At 57.3% G+C, this 14306-nt stretch overlaps 1 protein-coding gene across 2 annotated transcripts in view; it reads left to right on the top strand.

Moving 5' to 3' along the window:
- Nucleotides 1-11567: 11567 nt before the first annotated feature.
- The window catches only part of CPSF4L (cleavage and polyadenylation specific factor 4 like), a 10367-nt gene continuing 7628 nt past the window's right edge, over nt 11568-14306 (top strand). Inside the window, exons 1-3 of one of the 2 annotated variants that reach the window (XM_059380753.1) lie at nt 11568-11670; nt 12201-12251; nt 13938-14090. In XM_059380753.1, the coding sequence (XP_059236736.1) occupies nt 11568-11670; nt 12201-12251; nt 13938-14090 (307 nt within the window). Of the gene's footprint in view, nt 11671-12200; nt 12252-13937; nt 14091-14306 lie in introns of those variants that run through there. The other variant, XR_009400498.1, reaches the window with a different exon arrangement.

A 14306-nucleotide genomic window follows, 5' to 3' on the forward strand; every position in this document is an offset into this window, starting at 1 on the left:
AAGGAATGTGCTCGAGAGGCCACGGGGTTGTCTTCCCCGAGTCACGAAGTAGTAGAATCAGAACATCATGGACTTAGAGCCCTGCACCTTGAAGGTGCTCAAAGCTTTGTTCTTTTGGGAAGCGAGGTTGGGGAGTGAGTCTGTCCTGGGTGGGGTGAGCCCTCCGGCCTGCTGGCCCAGCTCCCACCTCACCACCTTCCCTTGTCCCGCCCACGGTCCCCTTGGCATGGGCGTCTCAGAGTGTCAGCCCGGGCAGGGCCAGCAGCTCAGTGAGCCGAAGCCCCTCGCACACAGCCTCCTTCCCACCCGGGGGCTGGTGCAGCTGAGTTTCTGGAACCCTGCCCCTCGCCTCGAGCCACCCAAGAGATCTGGTCTGGTGCTCATCCTCCCTGGGAAGCCATTAGAAGCATAATTAAAATATCTCCCAGGTCCCTCTGCCCCTTCAGGGGCTCATTCCCAGCTAATGAGGGATGTGGCTAAGGGTGGGAGTTAGAAGCAGGGTGTGGTGGCCCCAAGCGGGGGAGGGAGACGAGGTTGTTGGGGGCGGGGACAGGGTCCGTGGGGGCTGCGGCAACACAAGCCCACCCAGCCCTGGCCACCACTGGGGTATCTCCCTTCCCTCCCCCCACCCCCACCACTGCCGGCAGTGCTGGGCTCTCCTGCTTCTTCGGCACACACTGTTCTGTCCCATTACTTTGGTAAGGGCTGGGGGTCAGCCCTTGGGACCACCCTGAGCCTGGCACGGCTCTTTGTATTGGCCTTGTTGATCCTCATGACCACTCAGGGAGGCCCAGACTGTTCTGTTACCCCCATTCTACAGACGAGGACTCTAAGGCAACCGGTCCCGCCCCACTGAGCTGGGAAATGGAGATGCTGGGCCCAGACCCAGCCACAGGCTCCCCACCCCTGTCCCAACCTGGCGATTGGCACTTCGGGACCCGGAATGACCAGCGGGGCCAGTGTTCTGGCTGAGCAGAGCAGCGCAGAGAGAGGCCGAGCTGGTCAGGGTGTGCCTGGCTCACCTGGGCTCTGTGCCCACGGGAAAGGGGGTGCTGCCTGCTGCCAGGTGAGGTGCTGGGGGCTGCTGATTCATGTCATCCAGAGGGCCTGCCAGGAAGTGCACAGGTCCTTCCTGGAGTCCCCCAGGGCTGGCCTCTGTCTCTGCTGAGCATGACCAGGCCTCACCAGCCTGCAGCCTTGGGCTTGTGTTCCTGCTGGCGTCCAAGCTCCCCTTTGACTCTGTTCTCCTGTGCACGCAAGCCATTCCCCACTACACCCGGTGGCACCGTGTTTCCAGAACAAAGTGGACTAAAGGAATAGAGTGTATGACCACAAGAGGGAGAGGTTCTTAGGATCTTTGAATTTAAGGACCTGGTTTATCTTCCCTGCCCACTCCCACTGCCCATTTTAGAGATGGGCAGACAGAGGCTGAGGGGAAGAAAGTGCTGGCTGTGTCCCGTGAGCAGAGCAGAGACTGAGGTGGACCGGACTGGCTCCAGCTCTGACATGTCAGAAGAAGGGCGAGCCAAGCCCGTGTGCCGTGTGGGGTGCAGGGCCTCCCAGAGCCCGGAGTGTGCTCGTGGTCAGGGTGACTGGCAGGGGTGGGGGGTTGAAGTTTTCAGGTGTAGGTGGCACCCCCACCCATCTGGCTCACCCCGTCCTCCAAACAGCCTCCCAAAGGGCCTCGCCTTTGCATACTGGGGCAGGTCCTCCCCACCCCCACTCCACCCCTGCATACACTCAGCGGCAGTGATAGCCACGGGCAGGGTATCCAGGACCCTAAAGACCCGGACGGAAGATGTGGGAAAGGCAAGTTAGGAAGAGTGACCCGAGAGCTTGTCTAGCTGTTTCCCCTTGGCAACAGCCAGATGGGAGATTGGAAAGAATATTTCGGGGAGGGGAAGGTATTTGTGGGCAGATGGGTATCAGCAGCTCTCCCTCTAAGACCTGTTGCTCTAACCCACCAAACTGCTGTTCTCCAAGAACGGAGACTCCCAGGAGGGGACCAGCGGGGCCAGGGATAGCCGCCTTCCCTGGCAGGACTCTAGCCTTGAAATGACCCCTTGGCATGTTATAAAATACCCGCCAAGGCCACAGGGCTCTGCTGAATTTTGTTTTGTTTTTCTGCCCCGCTTTGTTGCCAAAAGGATCAGAGGCAGCTTACAAAAATATGGAAAATACAATAGGATAAAAATAGATCAGCTCGAAAACAGGGCTGGAACAAACAGTACAGTGAACCAAGACGGTGGTATGCAGAAATGTGCTCCGGGTGGGCCTCCCCAGTTCTCAGAGATGGGCTGCAAATTGGACCCCGAGCTTCCCATCAGTCAAAGTGAAAAGGGAAATCCACCCGTTACAAAACACACCAGTCCGCAAGGATACAACGATCCCAGAAACAACTCCTGCTTTTTCTAGGGTCTGAGAGGGGTGCTTGTGAGGTCATTGAAGGAGCCGGGAATGGGATCTCAGGCAGTGTTCTCACCAACAGCCTCCCAACCCATGCGCTCACACCAGCCCCACCAGGCAACCTTTCTGTTCAGTGTCAGTCGAGTGCTTGAGGCTGAGGTGCAGATCTGTAAAATCAAGTCTATGGAGAGGGCCAGACCTGAGTGACCGGGTCACTCATCCAAGACATGTCATTGAGATTCTTCCAAAGCAGGGTTTCTCAGCCTCAGTACTGTTGACATCTGGGGCCTGATCGTTCTTTGTTATTAAGATCTGTCCTGTAGGAGGCTGAGTGGCACCCCTGGTCTCCACCGCCTAGATTCCAGCAGCATCCCCCCCAGCTATGTCAATCCAAAATGTCCCCAGACATTACCACGTGTCCCATTGGAGACCGAAAACCCCTGCTTCTATAAGAAGTGCTGAGACACCTTTTTTTTCCCCCAATAAGGGCCAATTTAAGACAAAAGTGTCTTCAGGTCACGTGTTTTTTATTCAACGTGGAAAAAGATTTATAGAGTCCCACGGGGAACAAAATGTATCTTCTTGCATCTTAAATTAGCCACTTTCCTGAGCGAGCTGGCAGGTCTCTAGCCAGCAGCACGGTACTCAGAAGGCACTGAGAAGTACCACACAGCTTTCTGATCTCCACCCCCACCCCTGTGGGGCCAGACTGAGCAATGCACTGAGAAGGTGGTACCTCCCAGCTTGACTTGGAAAATGCTCCTTCGGTGTCATTTCTTGCAATGGGGGCTCTGTCCCGGCCCCCAGAAAGTGACATCAGGGCTGCCTGCAAGTTTGGGGTAGTGTTCTCTGAAGACGGAAGTGGGCAGGGCGGATTCACCTGGTGATTATTGAGCACCTGCTGTGTGCCTCGCTCTGTGAGTCGCTTAGGGACGGTGAGAGTACGCAAGGCAGTGGACAAATCAGACACGGCTCCAGGGTGGTGCTGTGGCTTTCCTGGGCTTCTCCTCCATAGAGATGGTTTGAATTAGGTTTATGACCGTGCTGGGAAAAAGGTGCATGCATTAAGATTGTAGATTAGAACGACTTTCTTTGGCCTAAGAGCTTTTCACAGATTTTCTTCCGATTTTAAGGAAATTAAAACATGTTCATGGGCCTCTGGAAGTCCTGAGGGGCCCGGGCACTGCACCTGCTGGGTCTGATGGGGAAATCTCACAGTGGGAACGTGGGCTTGGGGTCAGGCAGGGGGAGAGGGGGAAAAAGAGCATCAGCAAGCAAGAAGATGAGCCCAACACTGCACTTGGCACCAAGGGCTTTGCAGGGCGAAACTGGTGGGTGCTGAGACCGGCGTTGACCTGGACCTCACTTTAGAGAAGGCCGTTAGGGCAGGCTCCCTGAGAGAGGAGAGCTCGAATCAGACCCAGGGATGAGAGGAATCCATGATGCGAGGAGTGGGAGCTGCACGTTTAGGGAAGTGAGGACATACCTCGCTTTGGCCTGAGCGTCTGGTGATGGTGAGGTTCTTGAGAGGAGCTGGAGAGGGGCACCAATCTCTGGAAAGCTAGGGTTGGTCTCAGACACATGGAAGCCATTTCAAGTAGAAACGGTGAGAAGGCGGCTGTGGGGGCGGTGGGTGCCTCGGACAGAATGTTGGTGACCCCGTAAGTTCATGACATTGAAGTCCTACCCGCCCCTTCCCGGTGTGCTGGTCTGAGGAGGGGGTGACCAGGTTTAGATAAGGTCATGCACATGCGCCCCCCCACAATGGGACTAATGTCCTGATAGGAGGAGGAAGAGAGACCAGAGCACTCTCTCTCCACTGTGTGAGCACACAGCCACAGAGCGGGCTCTCGCCAGGAACCGAATCTGCCTGCGCTCTGATCTCGGACTTCCAGCCTCCAGAAACTGGGGAAAATGAAAGCCTCATGTTTCAGCCCAAGCTGACAGAGATGGAGGCGACCCCCCATGTGTCAGCAGCTGCTGGCCTAGGCGGAGTCGTGGCCCAGAGCCGCAATCCAAAGCCAAACCGAGAAGTGAGACCAAGGACAGAGGTGTGGGTTGGAAGAACTCCGGACCGGAGGCAAGGTCAGGACTGCTGAGTTTCTCTGCTCCAGCACCACCGAGTCTCCCAGCAGCCCCGGCGCCCAGGGGTGGGCTGGTTCGTCCAGGCTGGGAAGAGACAGGGCTGCCCTCTGTTTGGCCGCTTCTGTCACCCACACCCACTGGGCTTGGCTTGGACACCAAGTGAGAGCACCATGGACTCCCCATCAATTGTTGGGGCCTGGAGGGTTTTTCCATCCGTAATCTGTCTGTCTGCCTTGTGACCCTAGAATCATTTAGAAGTAACAGACTGGAGGGCAGTTGCTAGGATGGAAATGCAGTTTTGCTTCCAGACTCCATTGACCCAGAGGCAGATCAAACGCGTGACCTTGGCCCCCAATCCATCAAAGTAAGTGCCCCAGGCCGTGGCTGGGGGAATTAATGCATCATGGTGTCAACAGTCAGCTGGCAGTTCTGTGTCCTAGAGAGACCTTCCTCTCCCTCCTGCAAGTGGGGGGTAAGGAGGGGTTGGCGCATACACCCCAGGAGGTGCACAGAACCATCCCCCCGGGCTGCAGGGATAGATATGAGAACTTCAGTAATAATTATGGTTGATCCTGACCTTGGACGTTTTTCTCTCTTGCAAAGCATGGTCGGCTTTAGGGCTGTGGGGAAGAGGACCCCCTTTCCTGGGACTGCTGGATTCTGGCAGACGAGCTGCCTCAAGGCCTCTTCTGGCTGCCCTTGGAGAATGGCCTCAGAGCTTTGCAGCCAGAGGCTGTTCCTTAAATCAGACCAGGGGTGCCTGACTGGCTCAGGGGTTAAGCGTCTGCCTTCAGCTCAGGTCATATGATCCCAGGATCCTTGGGATCAAGTCCCCTATCGGGCTCCCTGCTCGGCAGGGAGTCTGCTTCTCCCTCTCCCTCTGCTGCTCCCCCAGCTTGTGCTCGCGCTCACTCTCTCTCTCTGACAGATAAATGAATTTTAAAACTAACTAAATACATCTTTTAAAAAATCTATTAAAAAGAATTGTGATAAATGAAAGTGTGAATAAATACATAAAATGCAGGTCAGACCCAAGGCTGTAAGGCCGACTCCAGTGACCTCCCCGAGGCTGGGCTCTACACTGTCCCCTACTGCCTGACGGTGCCCTGCCTGTCCCCAGCTTGTGGCACGTCCTCCTCGAAGCCTTTCCTTGCCACCCACCCGAGAGCTAGGTGTTCTGTGGAAGCTTTGCAAATGCCTTGCTTCCCACCCGGTAGGATTCTGCTCCTTATTTAAGGGGGACTTCTCCCTGTCTTCCTGTCCTTATGGGTGTACCAAACTGCTACGAATTTAGTAGCTTAAACGGCCACACGTGGACTCTCTTACAATCCTGGAGGTCCGAAGGCAGAAGTGGCTTTCACTGGACTAAAACCAAGGAGTCTGCAAGTCTGCATTTCTCCCTAAGGGACGAGGAGAGAATCCATTTCCACACGTCTTCCCGCTTCTAGAGGCCACCGGCCCTCCTCGGCTCGCGCCTTCCTCTGTCCTCAAAGCCAGCAGAGTAATATCCTTCATCTTCAAACTTCTCTTTCTCCCCCACTCCGGCTCTCCTGCCTCCCACTTGGAGACTCCTGGTGATGACAGCGGGCCTGCCCAGACAAGCCAGGATCATCTCCCCGTTTCCGGATACTTAACCACCTCCCCAAGGTCCCCTTTGCCGCGTGAGTAACATGTCCACAGGGTTCAGAGATTAGGACGTGGGCATCTTTGGGGGCCGTTACTCTGCTCACTAGAACAATGAGAAAAGCTGTGTCTTGTTCATTCTGTATCCTTCGGCATGAAGCGAAGTTCAGAGATACTTTGGCGTGAGCGCGTGAGTGGATGAATGGCTGCCTAGAGGCCAGGTGGGGACAGAAGCCATTGAGTGAAGCTGGGAGGAGGTGGGAGAAACCAGAGTGTAGCCTCAGTTGGGCCCCTTCGTGCCTCTTCTGCTAACTCATTTTTGCTGGTGGTCTGGGCCTCTGCTCACCCTGGAGGGGCTCTGGGCACAGAAGCAGAGGGCCAGGTGGCCTGAAGACCAGGACACACGAAGGCGGCAACAGTGGAGGAGGAAAGCTTTCAGGAACCCCCTGGGCCCCACATGTCCTGTGTCCTTGACTCTCAAACCAAAGTGCGGCCCCCATGCCCCCTCCGCCGCCCGAGCAGGCTCTCATCTTTCCAGCCCCGGGGGGTGGGTGCTTTCCCGCACAGCGGCTGGTGGGCTGGCTGTGGGCTCCTGCAGACAGGACCTGTGATCTTTGGGAAGCTCCTGTAAGTAAGCCTGGGAGCCTCAGTTTTCCTTTCTTTTAAGATTTTCTTTCTTTATTTGACAGAAAGAGAGAGAGAGAGAGAGCACAAGTAGACAGAGCAGCAGGCAGAGGGAGAGAGAGAAGCAGGCTCTCCACTGAGCAGGGAGCCCGATGTGGGGCTCGATCCCAGGACCCTGGGATCATGACCTGAGATAAGGCTTAACTGATTGAGCCACCCAGGCACCCCTGAGCCTCAGTTTTCTTAACTGTAGAAGATAATAATAATAATAATAATAATAATAATATAATAACGGCTCTCTTTCTGGGGTTTTGTGGGAATTGGAGAAAAGATGGTGTACACAGTGAACCACAACCAGTTCAGTCCTAGGAACTATTAGTGAAGGTCGGGAGTCCCGGCCCCCATTCCAATGTCTACTGGCTCAGTAGACTTAAGCCATCCTTCGCCCCTCTCAGCCTTGGTTTCTTAATCTGTTAAATGGGTAGAAGCATCTCAACCATTTACAGGGGTGGATGGGAGGAGGCCCTGAGTGTGGGTGGGTCATTAGTTCCCCTACCCTACCCAGGCCCCTGCGGGAGAGAGAGGTCTTCCCCAGAGTAGTGTTCCCAGAACTGTCAGACTCGCAGAGACCCAGCTCTCGGACAAGGACGCCGCAGGACTGTCCTGGCTGCTGGACCTCTCTGCTCTGCACTCCAAGTGGCTATTGTGAGGCCAACAGCTGTCTCTGCCAAGTGGCATCTCTGGGGCACAAAGAGCAGTGGAGAGAGCAGGGCACACTGGCTCATTGTCCTTGGGGCTCAGCAGCCGCAGCTGGGGGTTCCCGGGGGTTCCTCTGACCTCCACACCATGGCTGTCCAGGCACCCGGCCCATCCCTGTGGACTTCGAGCAGCCCTCCAGCAGCACCTGAGCAGCACAGAGCCTCTGTCTCCTCAGCGCCTTTTACTGGGGGCCCCTAGCAACGGTAAGCTTGAGGAGGGTGACCTTGGACCTGGGGACAGGATGCTGGTCCTCATTCCTTATGGCACCGACCCATTGGGAGGACAACTCTATACAGCCGCCCCCTGATATCAGGCACCCACATGTGCTTCCCACGGCCAGCACCCCAGGTGAGGTCATGCTGGGGGTCCTGTTTCACTGGTGCAGAATCTGGGACTCACAGGGTTGATTAAATGGCCCAGGATTACAGGCTGGGGACCAGCGAAGTCCAGACTTGAACCCTGCCTCCCTGGCCTGCTCAATGCCAGTCTCTACCCTTTGCATGGACTCAGAGCACTCGAGTGGGCGTGGGGCTGATGTACAGACACCAGGGAGGAGGGCCTGGGCACAGTCAGCCCAGAAAAACACGGGCTGCTACTGACCAAAGACCAGGGGGACAGTCAGGAGGACCTCCCCCAGTTCCCGGCAGCCCGAGAATTCTAGAGCTCCCCGTGCCCCTGCTTTTCAGAGAAGTACATTTATAGAGGAAAAGGGGCAGGGTGATGATAATTCAGGACATCTGCAGCCAGAGTTAAATGAGCGTCTCATAATGATGGTGATTTAAAAATTAACGGGCGCCTGGGTGGCTCCGTTGGTTAAGCGACTGCCTTTGGCTCAGGTCACGATCCAGGAGTCCCGGGATTGAGTCCCACATCAGACTCCCTGCTGGGCGGGGAGTCTGCTTCTCCCTCTGACCTCTTCCCTCTCATGCTCTCTCTCTCTCTCACTCATAAATTAAGGGAAAAAAATTAACTCCACTGTTTGCAGAGCAATGCACGACCACTTCGCGGCCATGACTGAATGAATCGATGAAAACACAGGTGCTGGGGATACGCTTCAGGGCACAGAGAGAGAACTAGGAGTTCCGAGAGGCCCCCCCCCCAAACTGGGGGACTCAGCGCCCCACTGCAGCCCCTTCTCCGGGGCATCACCAGGGATTCTCTGGCCTGGGGCTTGTGTTTTCTCTTCGCACAATGGGGGTGCTGGTCCACTTGGGGAGCCTTGAGGGGGTTGTGTACATGGGGGGCAACCCGCCTCCCTGGTCTGACAAGAAGAGGAGGAAAGGACTTATGGGGTGGGAGACCCAGACCTCCCCTGTCGACACCGGACAGCTGTGGAACCTTGGCAGTGACCTACTTCCGCGTGTGTTCCTTTGCTCATCTGTGACAGGAGGGAGGGCCCCGGCAGCTGAATGTCCACGTGGGAGGACGTACGAGTCCGCTGGGGCCGCCATAGCAAATCACCACAGAGATGGCGCCTTGAGACAACGGACACGCACTCTCCCAGTCCGAGAAGGCGGTGTGGGCAGGGCAGCCTCCTTCGGGAGCCTCGGAGGGAGAATTGTCCCCTGCCTCCGTCTGGGCTTCTGGGGGTGACTGGCCAACCTCGGTGCCCCATGGCAGCCACCCAAATCCCGCCTCTCTGCCCTCTCTGCGTGTCCCCAACCCCCTCTCCTCTCCTGTGAGGACCCTAACTGCAGGCTGATCTTGTTTGGGATCCAGCTGCAAAGATCCAATTTCTAAATCAGGTCACATTCACAGGGACCAGGGGTTAGGACCTGGTCTACCTTTTGAGGGGAGACAATTCAACCCACCCCAGAAGGCATTTTGGGGAAGCAAAAGCCATGAATTCCAGGTGTTGTCATTCTCATGCCAAGTCGAAGATGGTGCACGGTGGAGAGGGGTGGGGGGGACCCATCTTCGTCTTCACAGCATCATCAGTGCACCCCCTGGGGTGCCACAGGGAGTCCAGATGGAGGGCGGGACCTTGACCCCAAGAAGAGGGGAGGCTGGTAGTGGATGGAGGGAGTCTGCCCTGGGGTCTCCTCCACGCTTGGCTCCTGCCAGAGAACCCCTTCCGACCACCAGAGAGCGGGGACATCTCCGGGGCTCTAATTACTATTTTTATCTTCCTTTACATAGCGGCCTGCCCTGTCTTTCATCCTCGGTCTAGTCTTCGGGGGGCCGCCTGGGGCTCTCCCAGCCCCTCCGGGGGCGCTCGGCTGATGTCATGAGAGAAAACCAAGCCCCAAGAGACACTCGAGTTTCAAGTCCCTGCTTTCTCCAATCTTGTCACTCACACCCTCTGCCAGAGGGTCTGACTGAACCTTGACCACCACGCACCCCCTGCCATGTCACCCCATGCCCTGTGCTTTCACGTGGCTGGTCTCCCTTCTGGAACATTCCTCTGTGCCCCTCCCTGCCCCTGCTTAGCGCCCCCCCCCCCTTTTAGCATTTATCCCTCTGTGATCCCCTCTCATTCCCCCGGACCATCGTGGACTCCGCACTTGACTGGGAGGTCCCTGAGGGCAGGAAGACAGTCCCAACCCCCAGTACCCAGATGCCGTCTGGATGTTCATGGAAGGAAATCATCCAGAGACCCGGATCTGAATTCCCTCGTCACCGTCTTCCCAAGTGAGTGCCCTTGGCCTCACCAGCTGAAGCTGGATGTCCTCGTTGGCCTCCCGGGCCGGCCTGGTTGGTATGTTGACAGACGAATGGGTTTCTGGGACTCCTAATCGATGCACAGGACTAGGGCGTCTACCCCCAGGGGCCCCTGTGACCCAGCCTCCCCCAGCCCGCTGCTCAGCACCCAGCCTCCCGGGGATTGAAGTTGGAGGGAGGCCCGGGCTTCTGCAAACTCTGGGATGCCCTCCCCACCCCTCCCCTGCCCCGCCTCGGCTCCAGGTGTCTCTCTCTCCAGCTATTTTCTTTTCTTTTCGGATCCAGAGTTCAAAAGAACAAGGCGAGCGGGAGCCCTGGGAAAACAAAAGCCGGCAGGCTCCTTCTTGCAGGCCAGCTCAGGCCTGTAGGGTGCTGCCCACGTCTCCGTTCCGTCCGGGAAGGAGGGCGTTGGGTTCCGTGGGTTCCAGTGCGACTGGGAAAACAGCAGCTCCAGTGGGAGGAAGGCAGAGCAGGGGCCCAGGCGGAGGGGCGGGGCAGGGGGGTGGGGGGGCCGCCTGACCTAGTTAGAGCCCTAAAGGGCTCCACGGAAAGCCCTTTCAGATGTCCCCCAGCCCCGGGTGCAGGGGTGGCCTAAGAATAATAAAACAACATTTGCATGGGGATTTCGTTTACAAAGCACTTTCTCAGGGGTGGGAGGCGCTCGGGTGGCCTGTGGCATCCTGGCGGGCAGGCCGAGGCCTCTGGTTGGTTCCACCCCCCAGCCGAGCTCCGAGCTCCCGGTTGTGTGCGCGTGAACAAAGCGCTATTCATCCGACTGTTTCCGATTCCTCTGGATTTCGTTCTTTTTTTCCCTCTCCCATGAAGAGCTCACTCAGGGCTTGTCACTCAGGCCAGAAAAGGGGTGTCAGCTGTCCCAGAGGGAGGGGTTGGCTGGGACCTGATTGGAGGGAGGCACCCCTGCCCCGCGGCACCCCCCCACCCCCACCCTTTGGCCCCCAAGCTCCTGGGAATGGGAGCAGCCTCACTGCGGTCGGTTGGTGGAATTCTTCCCAAAGCTGACCTGTGGCTTTGTCTTCGTGGTTAAAGAGTGAGCACAGGTGTGGTCATGTCTGCGCGTATGTTGTGTGTCTGTCTGAGGACACCGCAGAGAGATGAGCAGTGTGGGGAGGGGCTTGGCTAATTCTTCCCCAGCAGGGTGCATGGGGAGCGGGTGTGGGGTGTGGGGCCCTGGGGGGGAGCGTGAGGCCCCAGGGTGTCTGCACCTGCGTCAGGTGGGCGTGGTGAGACATTTGTGGGGAGAGAGACACGTGACCATCTCCTGGCCGCTGGCACCCAGGGATGAGGGACGCAGCGTCAGACCCGGGCCCCTTAAGGGCCTCCCATGAGCTATATAGGGTCCACCTGCAGGGGCTGAAGCAGGTTTTAGCAGCCCTGGCAGGAGACCGAAGATGCAAGAGGTCATTGCTGGGCTGGAGCAGTTGACCTTCACCTTCGAGAAGGATGTAGAGACGCAGAAGGGCACTGGCCTCCTGCCTTTCCAGGGGATGGACAGTGAGTGAGGCCAGGGTGTCGGCCGTCTCTCTGGAGGAATCGAGCCATGGCCTCTCTCCCAGCCCTCTCTGGAGGCCTCTCTGCTCGGCTCACCAGGGAGACTGAGTTGGGTGGGGGGGCTGGAACCGACCATCTGCGAGTCCCAGCTCAGTCCCTCCCTTCTTAGGGGCTCAGGTCCCCCCTCTTACATCTTCTCCAGGACTCTAGGAAAATGGGGCTGACTTCCAGGCAGTCCATTTCCCAGACTGGGAAAGCAGAGACACCCAGAAGGTGAATTGTGAGAAGCCCGGAATGTCCACACGGGCCCCCTGAGCTCCCCTGCGGCCCTCCCTCTCCTCTGTTTCAGAGCTGGGGGGTTAGGTGTTGAGGTCTGGAGGCTGGTTCTGAAAGCCAGCAGCCAAAAAACCAGGAGCCTGGGGGCCCCCAGGCTCAAGCGTCAGGGAAGTTGGCGGGGGGCACTTCCTGAGAAGGAAAAGCTGCTCTGGCAGCTGCAGCCACTGAAGAAGCTACCTTCCTTCTTCCCCTTCTAGAATCGGGCTCGGCTGTGTGCAACTTCTTCGCTAAAGGGCTCTGTGACAAAGGTGGGTCAGCAGGAGAACCTGGCGGGGGAGGGGGTCTAGACCAGTCTATACTGTGGTGGGTTCCCCTGGGCCTGGAATAAGGTGTCAAATCTGCACCTGGGGGAGGGGAGGTTGGAATGGAGTCGAATTTGTCTTATAAGGAGGCAAAGGGCAGGAGAGCGGGTACGTCCCTCAGGAAGCCCTCAGTCCTCCCCTCCCCGCGAAGGATTTCCCTGGCCCAGCAGCATTGATTAGGATACCCAGGGCTACCCGGAAGGGGACAGTCCCTTCTTTCTGCCTTGCTGGGGGTGGGAGTTTTCCAGAGTTTCAGCCTGTGTGTTCCCAGGAGGACCCGGGGGTCTTGAGTTTCCTCCCCGCCAGGAAAGCTGCACGCTTCTCCCCAGTACCCCCCAACTTCTCATCCTCTGAATCAACATGGGACCTGGTCAGCTCTTCTATGTAGTCTTTATGTCCTAAGACAGCTCTGTCTTTCTGTCTCTGAAATGCTACCCATAAATGTCCCCTAATTCTCCCCCACCCCAACTTGGATCAAGCAAGCCCCTCTCCCCTAATACAGGCGACCTGACTCCAACCAGGGGTTCCCAACCTCTGGCTCACGAACCACTCATGGCTTCTTCCTATAGAAATACACAGTTGCCCCCAAAAGCCTTGCCTCCAATCTGGGGGTTCCCAGTCCCCCTATAGATTCAGGTTCAGTAACCCTGCGAATGTGAATGAGTTCAGGACCAGTTTTTTGGATCCAAGCAGTCCTGTTCTTGGGAAGCCAGGAGGCTGGGGGGGGCCCAGATGGGGTGGGGGGGTGCTCTAGGGCGTAATTGCCACACACCTCGAACCTCCTTTGTCTTGTCAGCCCTGGATGGTGGGGGGGGGGGGGGGGGACCAGCATTGCTCACTTGAGGCTCAGCACTGAGATGGCGTCTCGGGTCCTGTCTCTAAAGCAGTGGTTCATAGTGACACCCTCTTGCAGAGAAACACCACTGCCCTGGCCGGTGGTCACACCAGAGCAAGTTCCGGACCGGGTGGTGGGAGGGAAATTTACAAAGAAGCCCTTCCCGGTTTCCCTCCCCTTCTATCAGACAGACAGCCAAGCACGAGCCCGGCCCTGCTCAGGAACTTAGAACTGGGGTGTCCTTCCTGCTGATGCTAATACCCCAGGAAGAAGAACAAAGAGTTACCTCGACCATATCCACTTCCTTCTATGTTATTACAAAGCTGGCTTGTTGGTTAGCACCTTAGGTCTCTGCACTCAGGAAATGTAACCTTTGTGGGAATTTTTAGGACCTGATTTTAACAGGCCCTTCGGGAGCACTGGATGCCCCCAGACCGTGCTGCCCCCAGAACCACGGCTCTGCTCTCTGGTAGGGGTCCCCCGCCATGAGCCTGGAGGAGAGGGGGCGCCTGAGAGCTGCTCAGACCCTCTGGGGCTCCCTGGGGTTTGAGAAGGGTTAGGCAGGTCCGGCAGAGCAGAGGGTTTGAGCAGAGGGGTGGTCGTGCGAACTGCCTGTCCGGATTACTACACCTCCTTCATGTTGCCTCTGGCCCCTGATTCTAGCTCCCGGGGCAAGGGGGGGGTGTCAGGGGTTGGGAGGGAGGGAGGAGGCATGGGGGATCTGAGCCCTAGCCTCTCCTGGGGGAATTCCTTCCTGGGCTGAGCCGGGTCCACGCCGGGTGCTCTGGTGTCCCCAGGGAAGCTCTGCCCTTTCCGGCACAACCAGGGGGAGAAGATGGTGGTGTGCAAACACTGGCTTCGCGGCCTGTGTAAGAAGGGCGACCAGTGCGGTTTCCTGCACCAGTACGATGTCACCAGGATGCCCAAGTGCTACTTCTACTCCAAGTTCGGTAATGTCCCGCCGTGGCTCCAGGCCTTGCCCGGGAGGTTGGCAGGGTGGACTGTGAGAGGGACAGAAGTTTTGAGAGGGGCACGTAGAGGAGGCCGTGCATGCCTCTCTGAGCCTCGGGTGCTGCTTCTCCAGCCCCCTAGGTACAGGGGCCCCTGGTTGTTGTTGTTTTTTTAAGGATTTTTTTTTTTTTTTTTACTTGACAGACAGAGATCAC

Source organism: Mustela nigripes, chromosome 16, assembly GCF_022355385.1.
Source record: "Mustela nigripes isolate SB6536 chromosome 16, MUSNIG.SB6536, whole genome shotgun sequence".
NCBI lineage: Eukaryota > Metazoa > Chordata > Mammalia > Carnivora > Mustelidae > Mustela > Mustela nigripes.